The 13,108-nt window shown below is 36.1% G+C and overlaps 1 protein-coding gene and 1 long non-coding RNA gene across 2 annotated transcripts in view; one reads left to right on the top strand and one right to left on the bottom strand.

Annotated features, from left to right (window-relative positions):
* The window catches only part of LOC116586117, a 282,787-nt gene that overhangs the window by 159,639 nt on the left and 110,040 nt on the right, over nt 1-13,108 (bottom strand). The gene's annotated exons all lie outside the window — the stretch shown is intronic.
* ELL2 (elongation factor for RNA polymerase II 2) overlaps nt 1-13,108 on the top strand; it is a 71,336-nt gene that overhangs the window by 6,188 nt on the left and 52,040 nt on the right. Inside the window, exon 2 of the mRNA XM_032335705.1 lies at nt 10,701-10,748. Within this exon, the coding sequence (XP_032191596.1) occupies nt 10,701-10,748 (48 nt within the window). The remainder of the gene's footprint in view (nt 1-10,700; nt 10,749-13,108) is intronic.

The following is a 13,108-nucleotide window of genomic DNA, read 5'->3' on the forward strand; positions in this document are numbered from 1 at the left end:
TTTGGCACCCAAGTTGGAAGGAGAAAGAAAGAACATATGTGAAGGATTGGAACATGTTCAAGAAAAGGGTTTAAAAGGAAAAGGGCGTAGAATTCTTGGAATGATTTATAGGAAAGCTTATGGAAGACAGTCACCAGATCCAGCCTTTCCATTTGCTCCATTTGCACTTAAAAAAAACAAAAAACAAAAACAAAAACCATGAAGGCAGTGCTCATAATAGTGCTTACTAAGTAATTTGTGGTAAAGCCAGCAGGGGAGGGAAATTAGAATTTCAGATGAACTAATCCTGGATCATTTTTAACAATTTGCAGTGGCTACAGAGAGGCTCAGCTGAAGAGCCTTGCACCAGGGTCCAGCCCATGTATTTGCCCAGTGGGCCAAATGTATTTGGAGAACTTGAGAAGACGTCCCTAAAATGTGATGATATGGGCATTTCTATTTAAGATCAGCTAAGTTTTATAAAAGAAAATAGTGTATATAACCCCACATTTGACTGTCTTGCATACCTCAGTTCCATACTGCATTTTCCATGACTAATGCAAAAATGTAACAAAGAGGTCTGGAGTAGAATACAGTAAAGTAATGGCCATATTTCCACAACCAAATTTAAGCTGAAAAAAAGAAAAAAAAAAAAGCATAACTCAGGACAAATGTACCAAGGAAAATTGCTCTTTCTTTTCTTTTGCTGTCTCCCTTCCTTTATCTCCCTATCTATAATTTCTGTTGTGGCATTATGGCCCTTGAGATCTATGTTAAATGTTGAAGAAAAACTGGTTTAAGAGTCTCCACTAATACTTTACTAGTAAAGGCCAAACCTAGTATTTCCACGGCTGGCAGTAATAGAGGATATAAGAAGAGAGAATCTTAATTAATTAGGCTATATGCTCCTTAAACATTCATGAGTCAAATTGAACTCACCTGGAATTGAACTCACAGAGCATTTAGAAAACGTCCTCCGATCTTAAAGGATTTTCTAAGAGTTTAACAGGCAAGGACTGGATGGGAGATTACCTCTCCAGCAGAGGGAGGGACAGCTGTAGAAAAGTTAGGGTTGGGTCTGAGAATCCCATGGAATACATACAGTATTCTTAACCTGAAGTCAGTTGGCTTTAAGAGAGGAAAGGGAGATTAGAGCAGGTTAAATTTTATTCTGTCAGCACTGGGAAGATACTGATTAGAAATATAAAGTGATTTGAGCTGTGTTTTAGGATTATCCTGGCCTCAGTGTTCCATAATGAATATAAGGTGAATCTGGAAGGAAGTAGACAAGCTGAGAGGAGGTATGTGGTCCAGGCTAAAGATGCTTGGAGTCTAAATTAGGATGCTTGTGGGAGACATTAGAGATGAATACAATCTATAGACTTCAGCAGGTTTTGAAAGAAAATAGGATTGAATTGAGATTTCTAGCCATCAGCACTAAAGGTATTTCTAGTAAAAAAAAAAAAAAAAGTTGGGGGGGAATCAGAGGCAGTTGGGAGAGTGGGATGGAGGGAGGGGAGATAAAGATGATGGGTACAATTTTAGTGAACGCTCAGTATTTTGTGTGGTGACCAAGACACTTAGATTTGATTGTTTTTATATTTAAGAATTTTATTTGGAGGTCTGAGGCTAGACTAGATCAGTGCTATATTGTTGACATGTTTCCTACTAACTCTGACATTTGGATGGAAATTTAGAATATTGGTGATATTTGAATGGATGCTAAAATTAAGTGAAAGAAATTTTTGCTTTTGTGTAGGGATTTTTTGTTTGTATTTTTATAGACTTTATTTAATAACCTTCTCTATAACTTGCACTTAAAGACCATCATCAGGCACAGATAATATGAAAATATAATATGAAAATATTATTTGAGTCTAACATGGAGATTAGACCTTCTGTGGTTTCTGTCTCTAGTGATTATTGAAACATTAAGTAACTCTATATAAAAGTGCCTGGATTTACATTTCAAGCCTCATTTTGAAATGAGTCTGGAGGCCTTGAAAGAGTCAGTGTCTTCACTTCCACATTACCTCCATTTCTGTTTTGGTGTTTTGATTCTCCTCTTTTTGTTGTTGTTAGTTTCATTGGGGAAAAAAAAATAATGTAACTACATAAAGCTTTTGTTATACATTGTAATGGACTAGGAATGGTGCTGAGTTCATGGCCCTTAGAGATAATTTTGTCTGAGGAATTTCCACTTGACAGTGAGCTTATTCAAAGGTGAAACCACGCTTAAACTTACTGGTAAGATACACTGAGATAATTCAGGATCTAGATATGCTTACCTGGAAACTTAAATATTAGCATATTTTAAAATGCCTTTTATTTAATATCATTACTTTTGATTTCCATTATCAGAAATCATGATGCCTCAGAGGACCAGAAAACATATCCATGAGGTAGAAACTCAGTGGCAAAAAAAACTTAAGATTTTTAAGAGATTAAGAGGTAGGAGTCAGAATTATAATAACCAAATACTTATTTATTCATTTAGCAAACACTTGTTCTATCTGACATGTGCCAGGCATAGAACTACACACTGGAGATACTCATATCTGAGTAAGTCCTGGATGGTCCCTCCCATCAAGAAAGTGCTTGTGCTTTCTCATAGAAACAGGCAGCAGACATGTGAACACGTAATTTCAATAAAGTCTTTGTTCAAGGGGACACCTAAAGAGAGAAAGGTTACGTTTAAGGATGTTTCTGAAAAGCAGTGTCTGTTTCTTTACCTCATGTCCTCTGCTCATATCACTCTGGTTGGGTGGTCTCTACCGCACCTATGAGATTGCAGCTGACTAGGTTCCTTCATTGGTCATCTCTCTGTTCCTCCCTTACCTGACCTTAGCAGCATTCCATCCTGTTAACCACTCCTTCCCGTTACGAAACACCTCACTGATTTTCCTCCTACCTCCTTGCCCATTCTTTCTCAGTCTCCTCTGTTGACCATCCTCTGTTTGACTGGTGTTTGAATGTTGGAGATTCCAACTCCCTTCTCTTTATCTGCTCATTCTCTTTCTGTATGCTCATTTAGTCTTATGGATTTAAATGTCATCTGTATGTTAATGACTTGCAAATACTGATCTCAAGCTCTGACCTTCCAACTCCAGGCACTTACTTACAATACTTCATCTCCTTATCAGAGTTTTAACAGTCTTCTCAGTCTTAACAAATACAAACAGAATTCTTGATTTCACTCATCAAACCTACCTCTTCAGAAATGTACCCCATCTCGGTAAGTGGCAGTATCTTGTCACCAGTTGCTTAGTAATTGACTAGTATTTCTTGATTTGTCTCCTCATTTCTTGACTTACTAGGTCAACAAGTCTGTGACTCTCCAAACATCCAAAGCCTAACCCCATCCTTCACGACTGCTCTAGTCCCAGTCATCTGTCAATGATTTCCGTGGACTTCCAAGTCTTCCAGTCTTACCCCCATAGTCCATGCTTCTCCACACAGCAGCCAGTGATCTTTTAAAAACATTTAGTATATTCATGTAGTTTCCTGGTTTCAAGCCTTCTAATGTCTCCCTTTGTAAACATGATTTAGATGGTTTAGTTTATAATTTTTTTCTACTTTAAAAATAATCTCAGTCTTCCATTCCACATTAATTTTACTGCTTCTCCTTATGTTCCAGAGATTCTGATCCCAAAGAAGAAATCTTCATTTGCATTTATAGTCAAATTTGACACATAAGCTTTTTATATAATCACAAAGCCTTCTCAGAAAAGAAAAGAAAAAAAAGACAGGATATTATGCTTCAAGTATTGTTATTTTAAAGCCTGGTTCACAGTAACTAACTTTTTAGCTGATTCTTCAGTTTAGATTTTGCCTTCCACATCTCTTTAAGAACTATTTGAAATAGCATATATATGTGTATATATATATGTGTGTGTGTGTGTGTATGTGTTGTGTATGTGTTTTAATTTGGCCTGCATCAGATTGATACAGTTTTCCAGAAGCTATCTTTCAAAACAAGGATTATGTTAAATAAATTAGGTTTTTTTTACCTCTTCTCGCTACTGTTTTGGCAATCCTTTTATATTTCATTCTTTTCTATGCTGTAATGATAGAAGTGCATTATTCTTTATTGCACATGCACTTTAGTCTGGTTCTTCCAAATTTGTAGAGAAGTTTCTCATACGTGTGAGTTTGGATTACTCACAAAGCAAAATACTAGATTTTGTGAAACCTGGTGACTCTTATCATCTAGTAAAATGTTGGGGCAAGAAGGAGACACTGTTTAAGGTAGCTTTAGATTATCAATTATCAACAAATTTTTCATTTATGCTCTCATTCTAAATGTTACCAGCTTTTGACAAGAGCTAAATATACTTGATTTCTTCAGAATCAAGTGTCTGATTTCCTACACTATTTCCTGCTTTAGCTCCAATATTCTTTCTGTGTCTTCTTTCCCTGCCTAGATAATTTTTTTTATTATAGTGGTTAAAATACAATTAAGTGATTTTTGGTTTCTTTATCAGGTAATGTTTTAAGAACAGAATAAAATTACTTTCTAAAAAACAAACAAACAAAACCACAATCACAATTTCTTAAACTGGTATAGTACTTCTTTTAAAAAAGAAAGAGGATCTTTAATAGAAAAGGTATCCCAAGAAAAATCATAAATACTTTTTATTATTTACTTATATAAGTGACAGCAAATTCAAGTACCTGATACTTTCCTTAAGCTATAGTGCAGAACCAAAAAAACTATCAATGCTTACCAGTTCTTACTGATTCTTAAATTTATAACTTTAAGAAGTTTCGTATTTTATGTAACCATTGTTAAGGAGTGGCAGGAGAGGTTAGCTGTGTAAAGTGGTGTATAAGACCACATTTCTTAAATTAAGACCAGGTTTGAGTCCCAAGCCACCTATTAGCTTTGTAATTCTCAGGGACTTACCTGAGAATTGGAAATAATAATATCTACCCCACAAAGGTGTTCTCAGAATTACTGGAGGTGACAGTAAAAATGATTATAGTGTCTGACATATTTTAAGTACTCAACAAATAGTAACTAAGTAGCTGTAAGCAATTCCACTTAAAGCAATGACTTGACCCATCACCATTTCTAGAAAAGCTTCTGGTTTTGGCAAAGTTCCAAAATTTATATTTGACTTGGGGAATTTTTTTGCGCTATCTTTATCATGATTTATAATGCAGCTTAGGCACTCAGATAAATACCAAGTATTTAGTAAATGCCTGTTGATTGAATAAATATTTGAAGTTAACTTTGAGTTACGTCAGAGTTCCACAGTGGGTTTAGAAGGAAGACTGAAGAATATATCTAAACTGAGGGAATAAAGTTAGACCTTCCACAGTGTGTTTCTTAAAGAAATCACTCTTTTCTAGGCCCAGAATGCTATTTGTTATTTCTGTATATTCCTAAAACCAATGGTCGTTGATAAAGTCAAAGTAACCATAGATTTAATTTGTCTACATAGATAAGCAGTATGTAGATAATCAAGAGATAGTTATAATAACTTTTATAGGATAAATAACTTTCTTCTACTCAACCCCAGAAAACCTTAGCTCTGCTCCTTCTCTACCACCCTCTATGTATCATATCAGAAATTATTATTACTCAGCAAAATTAAAATTACTTAATAATATTGCTTAGAAAATTACATTATTACTTTTATAGTCCTGATAAATTGTGAGGAATAGTTTCTGGAAATAAATGGACATAGATTTCTTTGGTCATAGAGCAATTTTTGTTGCAGTAAAATTGTCTTGGAATGGTAAATGTCAAGAATGTAACAAAACTTGAGTAAAATGTATTGCCTACATTTCTGTGCTTAAGAATGTCTTGCATTTCCAAGAGATACAGAGGGTTAATTCAAGGAGCTCTAAAAACAGTGAAACAGCTAAGAGTTTAACAGAACCTTTTGACTACAAAACACCACCTTTATGAGGTTGTTGAAGCTTTTGTCAAAAGGAGTTTCTCTAGCCATTTTCAGTCTGTGTTGTTTCTTGGCTGTATGAATATGCAAGATCATTCTTACTTATAGCTCAACTACTATTGAGTTAAAATCTAGAGTTACTTGATTTTCAAAAGAGCTACTTGGTGCAAATATTTAATTAAAGCTAAAAATCAAAAATTGAAGCCCTTGCTGAAACTCATTTGTAATGGGAATATACTTAGACATTTATTTTCAAATATACCTTATCACCTGTAATTATGTTATCTTTTAAAATTGAATTACAAATATATATATAATGAGTTGAGGTCATGTTTGTGCAGTTAAACTTAGGCTAAAGAACATTTAAACAAGAAGCTAACATGCATGAAACATTTGCTTGTAATGGTATTGACTTTTAGAATTTATTCCTGGTAGCTACCCTATTAACATAGTGGTCAGATGCTTGATAAGTGGTGTAGAATTCCAGCTGTTTCCTCTTGTTGCATTTTTTTTAAAGCATTCTAGAACTAGTAACATCTGGTAATTTACTAACATCTTCTTGTCTAAAACTGCAGTTAACATCAGTAAAGCATTGGAGTTTCTTTCATGTATTTTTCTCTTCTGGATTGTCAGATAATCTTAAAGGATTTTTTTAGTAACGGTGATCTTAGTCTATCCTGTTTGTCCGAAGCATCCATAACTATTCCATACATGAGCGTTTTATTACTTTTTAAATGAGGAACACATTTATATATGTTCCTTTGTTATACATGGTCCTTCTAGGAAAAAAAAAATAGTTATTGTGTAGATTTTATTTAAGCAGAAGCTGAAGTCTGGAAATTGTAATGATTTTATGAAATTCATTTTCCTTGCAAACAAAATGCCACAAAGAAAAGAAAGAAAGGAAGAAAGAAAAACAAAAGAAAGAAAAGAAAGAAAAAAGAACTGAACTGAGCAGTCAGGGACTTTCAAATGTTCAGCACTGGGAAGTAACCTGTTAAGAGAGCCAAGAGAAGGAAAGTGTTCAGTATTTAGGATTCAGAGAGCTGGCTTTGAAGTCCAACTTTGCTAATCACTAGCTTGGTGTTCCTGAACAATACCCTTTACCTGCTGGAGAGCCATTTATCTCCTTCTGAAATGGGTGGTAATGCCTTTCTACCACCCAGAGCTGGTTTTAGGAGGCTCACTTGAGACAGTGGATATAAAAATGCCCTGTCTACTACAACACTCACGTAAACAAAAATTATTTCTGTTGAGGAATCAAGAGGTACAGATAGAACTGTAAGCATTATCAGGAGGTTAGGTTCTAAATTCAAGTCCTGAAACAAAAAACTTTTTAAAGCAAAATTACTCTTGGAAATTCCTAAACTAATGTAAAGTGTGGTTCTATTATTTTGTCTATATAACCATAAATAGTAATCTGTAAAGTAGATGTATATAGTAATATACTGCTTTAAAGTAGTATAAAAAAACATGGCCAAAATAATTTTAAAATAGATTTTTTCTTTAGCTAAGCATAATGTAGATAAATACTTTTAAGTTAATATATGTTAGGCCCTATCCTAACAACTAGGAGTAAGACAACCTATGAAAATAACATACCCCCCAATGTAGTGGAACCCTAGACACAGGCATCTGGAAAAACAATACTTAAGGAGAGTTAACTCAAAAGTGGGCATAGTTCAGAGTTAGCAAAATGGTGGCATCAGTGGTTTGGCTGGTAAAGGTTTCACATTTTAAAAATTGAATCCTTTTTCAGTTGGGTGTTTATTCCCCAGGTGCTTGATATTCCTTGTTGCTTTACATCAGTCTCTTTGACATTTACCTGCCTTGGGTCCTTAAACCCATTGAGTGTTTGAGTCCTGATTTATCCAAAGAAAGGCCCACCTGAAGAAACTAATCTTAAACTAGAATGTTAAAAGTAAGTTATTAGTGTGGATTGACAAAATAGTGTCTGGGAAGGCATACCAGCTTGAAGGAAAAGAAGTAAGTAGAAATAGGAAGGAGTGCCTGGCTGGTTCTGCTGGTGGAGCATGTGACTCTTGATCTTGGGGTTGTGAGTTTGAGCCCCACGTTGGATGTAGAGATTACTTAAAAATAAAATCTTAAAAAAGATAGAAAAATGTTTATAAAACACAAAGGGTTAACACAGCTGAAGCACCATTGGGAGACAGTGGAAGATGAAATTATGAAATTGGTTGGTCCTGTAGATGGAAGGTCTCTTTTCCATGTGGAGGAGTTCGCTTTGCTCTGATAGAACCCACCGGGAAGGAACCTCTCCCAGCCTCATTGACTGCTGAGGTGGTATTGAAGAGTTTCTGGTAGTTCTTTGAATGATGGGCAGTATTTGGAAGGAACTGAAGGGAAGAAGGTTGGCCTTTATCTAGGTGCTCAGTGATAGGGGCCTAAAACAGTCGAGAGGTTTTCAAAATAGAGACTAAGAGCCTAATTTGAGGGAATCTGGAGCTGACTGGCCAAAGATAAAGATTCAGAGCTGTGAAGCTACCTTTGCATCATTTTTCTTTGGTGCCTGATAATAAAGCTTTCAGCACATTTTATCATTCTTTCTGGGGAAAGTCTGCTCATTCCACCATCTCCTGTTTGCTCTGGGGAAGTCATACTAATTTAAGCCTTATCACTAGAGTATTTCTAAATAAAGCATCATCTGGAGCTGATGTCTAAATCCTTTTTCCTAGCCCCAATCCATCTCTCCCTTTTTCTTACACAGGACCAAAGGAGCTGCTTTCCCTGAAAACACTTCTTTCAGCAACTCACTTTGTTATTCCAAAAATTAGAAGCCCCTTCAATTGTTTATCATGTCAAGGGCAGGACTTAAAGGCCATCCCTGAGGGAGTAATAGAAGAGAATAGGGCAGGGTTATTTTACAGGGTGATAAACCTTTTGAAATCCTGAGATCTAAAATTTAAATTACTGTCCTACTTATTCTGTAGTGTATAGAAGCTAAAACTGAAGACAAATTTTGAGGTCAAGGAAAGATTAGGCAGGGATGGCCAAGTCCAGTTCTTATCCTTTGTGTTGTGTTTCAAATGTGAAAGAACTCTGTACACACACACACACACACACACACACACACATACACACACACAGACCTGCCCTTTGCTTACACAATATCCATTCCTATCTCCTGGCTTTTCTGCTCAGGGCCTTCCCTTTCCCTTCAGTTTGTCTTTTCAAGATTGCTGCTGAGATCCACTTTTCCATAAGCCCTTCAGCTTTCCTGTTTCTTCTAACCTGTATTCTTCTCTCCCTTTTTAGAATTCTTACTGACCCTCCCCAAAGTACTTAGCCTAGTATCTGATCATTCTCATCTGTTCCCCAACTAACATGTGAACTCTGGCGTGAAAGAGTAGGCCCCCATCATACTTCCGAGTGTCCCACAGCAAATGTGTGTGGAGCACAAGGCAGTAGAAGAAGAGCGTCATGGGAGAATAGGAGGATTGAGTCCTGGGTTCCTGGTTCCAGTTTAGTTACTAATGGCATGCTTGCCTTGACTGTATTATCTATGATTCGGAATTCTGTAATTCTAGCAGTGTATAGTGGCAGAATACGGTTAGGGGTAAGGGAAAAGAGACTGTAAATTAATTTAAGGTTGTGAGCCCAGTAAACTAAAAAGATAGAAGTATGCTTGCCAGAAAAGTAGGAAGAAGGTGCCATTTTGGTTGAGGGAGGAGGGGGGAAGGGCAGTTAGTATAGCGTTTGCCAGTTTTGCTGTCATTGAGTTTCTAATGCAAAATGTCCCTAGACAATGATAAGTACTAGGCTGTGGAGAGAAGGGAGTTGACAAATAGAGAAGAGATTAAAAATCATCACCAGACTGGCAAAGTGAACCTTCAGGAGGTTGTGGATGTAGAGAGAGTAAAGTGAAGGGCGCTAGCTTTTGAAATGAAGGGCCTGATAGAAGAGCTAAGAGGACTGGTGTCTGATTGTAAGGAATCTATGACATCCAGGGAGAAGTGAGCCATTTGACAATTGAGAAAAGTTAGCATTTTTTTGACTAAGAAGAATTGATGAAATTGATAGAGAATTTCAAATTCCAATGGTGAGCTGAATCTGAGTTGCACAAAGTCAGGGAAAAGTCAGGGAAAGTATAAACAGCCTCAAAGGAGTTTGGAACAAGCATTCCCCGAGACAAACATTGGTGACTTTGGATACAGGAAATCATGCCTGAGACTGTGGTAGATACTTACAGCATTTCTTCTAAATACACAACTCTGTGACAAAATATTAGTTATGAGGAGGACAAAGCTTGTTACAAAACAAAACAGTCTTCTAGAAATTACATTCTCCTGGTGAAGATCATATAAGAGAACTGGTAACCTGTTTGACCCTCCAGTAGAAACTAACCTATGATAAAATGTGAGAAACTGGAAACCACAGTTCATTATCAAATACTTCAATTTTCTATTTATAGTATCCTGTTAGAGTTTTGTAAAGTTCCTCGAATTATCTCTTCCCTCCCTTTAGCCTTTTAAAAACATACTAAGAAACTAAGCAAGTGTGTTGTGTTCTTTTAATGTGAAATTGAGTTAGTATACTAATCATTTTTAGCCAAATTGTGTCATTTTCAAAAACCTGCCTACACTGCCCCCAGTGTACCTGTGGTTGTGTGATTCAGAAAAATGTCAGCAGTATGACCTGTTCATTAAGTCATCTTAATATGATGATATGTAAACCTAGTTACATAATGAAAAGGTATTTTCATAGACTATGGCACTGAACAGATGCACAGATTTAAAGTTTAGACATTTGGTTCTGTGACCCAGTAATGAAGGTTTCTTATGTTTCTTTCAATAGAATTTAATTCCTTTCCGACCTTCGATTCAGTTCCAAGGGCTCCAAGGGGTGAGTACTCTTGCTGATTCAGCAAGAAAATCTAATATTCTTCTTACATACTATTATTTTTAAACTCTTAAAATTTGTTTTCACTTATGCCTTGATATAAGGTTGCTCATATTTTGTGAACTTTATGACCAAATGTAAATTTCAAATACCTTAATACACTTGAATTATCTTTTTCTGATTTATTTAAAAAATAATTCCAATGTACTTATTGAAGAATAGTTTTTTCCACAAATCATGAATAATTGCATTTTTTACCTTTTTTTGAAGTATAATATGTGTCACAGTATTAAGAGAATTTTTTTTACAATTAACCATAAGGAATTGCTAATTTCAGTCAAGTTATGATTATGTGATTGTTGTTACTGTTGATGAACTTTTGCTGTCTGTAGACTTAATTTGATTGTACATACTAAGAAATGTGTAAATAGAAAATTGAGTTTTTCCAGTACGCAGAATAAATATTGTGTATCTTATTGCTGCATTTAAAAGTATAATAAATGATAAACTCCCAATAAAATACACCTATGAATTCTGTGTTTAAAATAGATGATAAACTTCATAGGAGTAGTGTCAGAATTATTTTTAAATTATTACTATTAATATTTAATATTAACAGAAAGTCTTAATCATTCCTTCCTCTAATATGCATTTCTGAATTTGTGTTTATATATGGACTGTAGCATGGAGATTTGGAATATCTAAATGGATTTTAGAGCTCTAGGAATAAAGGCAAGCTGAGGGGAGATCATATTTCTGCTTATTATAAATCGACATTTGTGAATCTGTTTATTATGTCAAAAAATGCAAAAATTTAATGTAAATCAGTACAGTCTTTCTAACTTTATAACTTGAAAACATTTCAAGAGTGGAGTTTAACTGTATATCATTCAATACCATCTCTAAGAGTACTTCTAAATAATGCTAACTTGAAGGAGATGTTAGTGTGTGGATGTCAGAGCTCTGCTTCTACATGATAGCTTTACAATGCAGTCTTTTTTCTTTCTTCCCTAGTAACTGAGTGTTTATGAATGGGATCCTAACTGCAGCAAGCATCCTTCTTCATTTTGTTTTATCACTTTTTACGTAGTCCTTAGCACCTCCTGGCACGATTTTCGAGGTATTAGTTTTGGTTATTTTCATCAGGCTTCTTAAGTTTTCTCACAAAATTTAATGGCATCAGTAATCTCTGAAAGGATGTTCCAGAGGCAAGCCTGAGTCTGTGAACCCTGGAGGGCCCCAGTGTTTTTCAGTAAAGGTTATCTGAAATGAGAATTCAAGACCTGGCAGACCAGAGTAAGGTTTGAGCTGCTTTTCCCTCACTAGCAGCTGTTAACCTTGCTTGGGATCTGCCTCTTCACTTAATTTTCTCTTTTCCCAGTTAGGACATAAAGGCTAGGGAAATGCAAGAGAAGAACATTTTCTTAGGAGTACCAAGTTAGACTGAATAATGAGAAACCAGCATGTGCAGGGTTCCAAACTCTTGATTCAGATACCCGCAGCTTTAGCAGACTTAGAAAGAATATGGTTTTCTCTGGCACACCTTTCGCCCCCAAAAGGCCCCAGGCACCATTGCAAAGCTGGTGGTTGATATTTGAGACCTTGGAAGTCCTTTTCTCAATTCTACCTACCTCCCCCAGGCTTTCCTGTGTCACGTGTCCAGGCTTCCTCAGTTTATCTTCCGGAGCTTCATTCTCCCATTCTCCCTTCCTACTCCATTCCTTGCCGGGGTGTAGTTAACTGATAAAGATAACTTAGATGTAAATGACTGATAGGTTTAAATCTTAATGGGTGTTTGAATTTTAACAGATAACCTTTTTTAACCCAAAGGGATAGTTATTGTATTTAGAAAAGTGGGAGGAGGGGCAGGAGGCTATAGACTGAGAGCAATGGAATACTTGGCCCTACCTTCCTTACTTTGCCTGCCGTCTCCTCTACACCACCCAAACTCCGCCCCCCCAGCCTCCTTTTTATTATTCTAACTGGGAACAAAATATATGGACTCAGCATTGTTTCTGAGCCTGCAGCTGCATTCCATCCACCCTTCCCCCCTTCTCTTTGCAGAGCTCTCACCAGCCCTTTGGGACTTAGTAAAAACAAAGAGTCATTACAGGGGAGAGAGTGGGTTGGCACAGCCTACAGGGAATATGCAGAGCCACAAATGTGAGGGTCTTCTGTACAGTACTCCTCTGTTATTCTCGAGAGCCATGATAATTTAACCTTGCCTTGCTGATTGCTTTAAAAGCCCTGAAGAAGTATGCTTACAGTATTCCTGGGTGGAAAATGTTCAAGACTTTTAAGAAGGTTTTTTAGATTTCCCACAAAAGTTAGTTTTTCTTAATAAGAAATTTTAATACACTGTT

The sequence above is a fragment of the Mustela erminea genome, chromosome 3 (assembly GCF_009829155.1).
Source record: "Mustela erminea isolate mMusErm1 chromosome 3, mMusErm1.Pri, whole genome shotgun sequence".
Classification (NCBI taxonomy): Eukaryota; Metazoa; Chordata; class Mammalia; order Carnivora; family Mustelidae; genus Mustela; species Mustela erminea.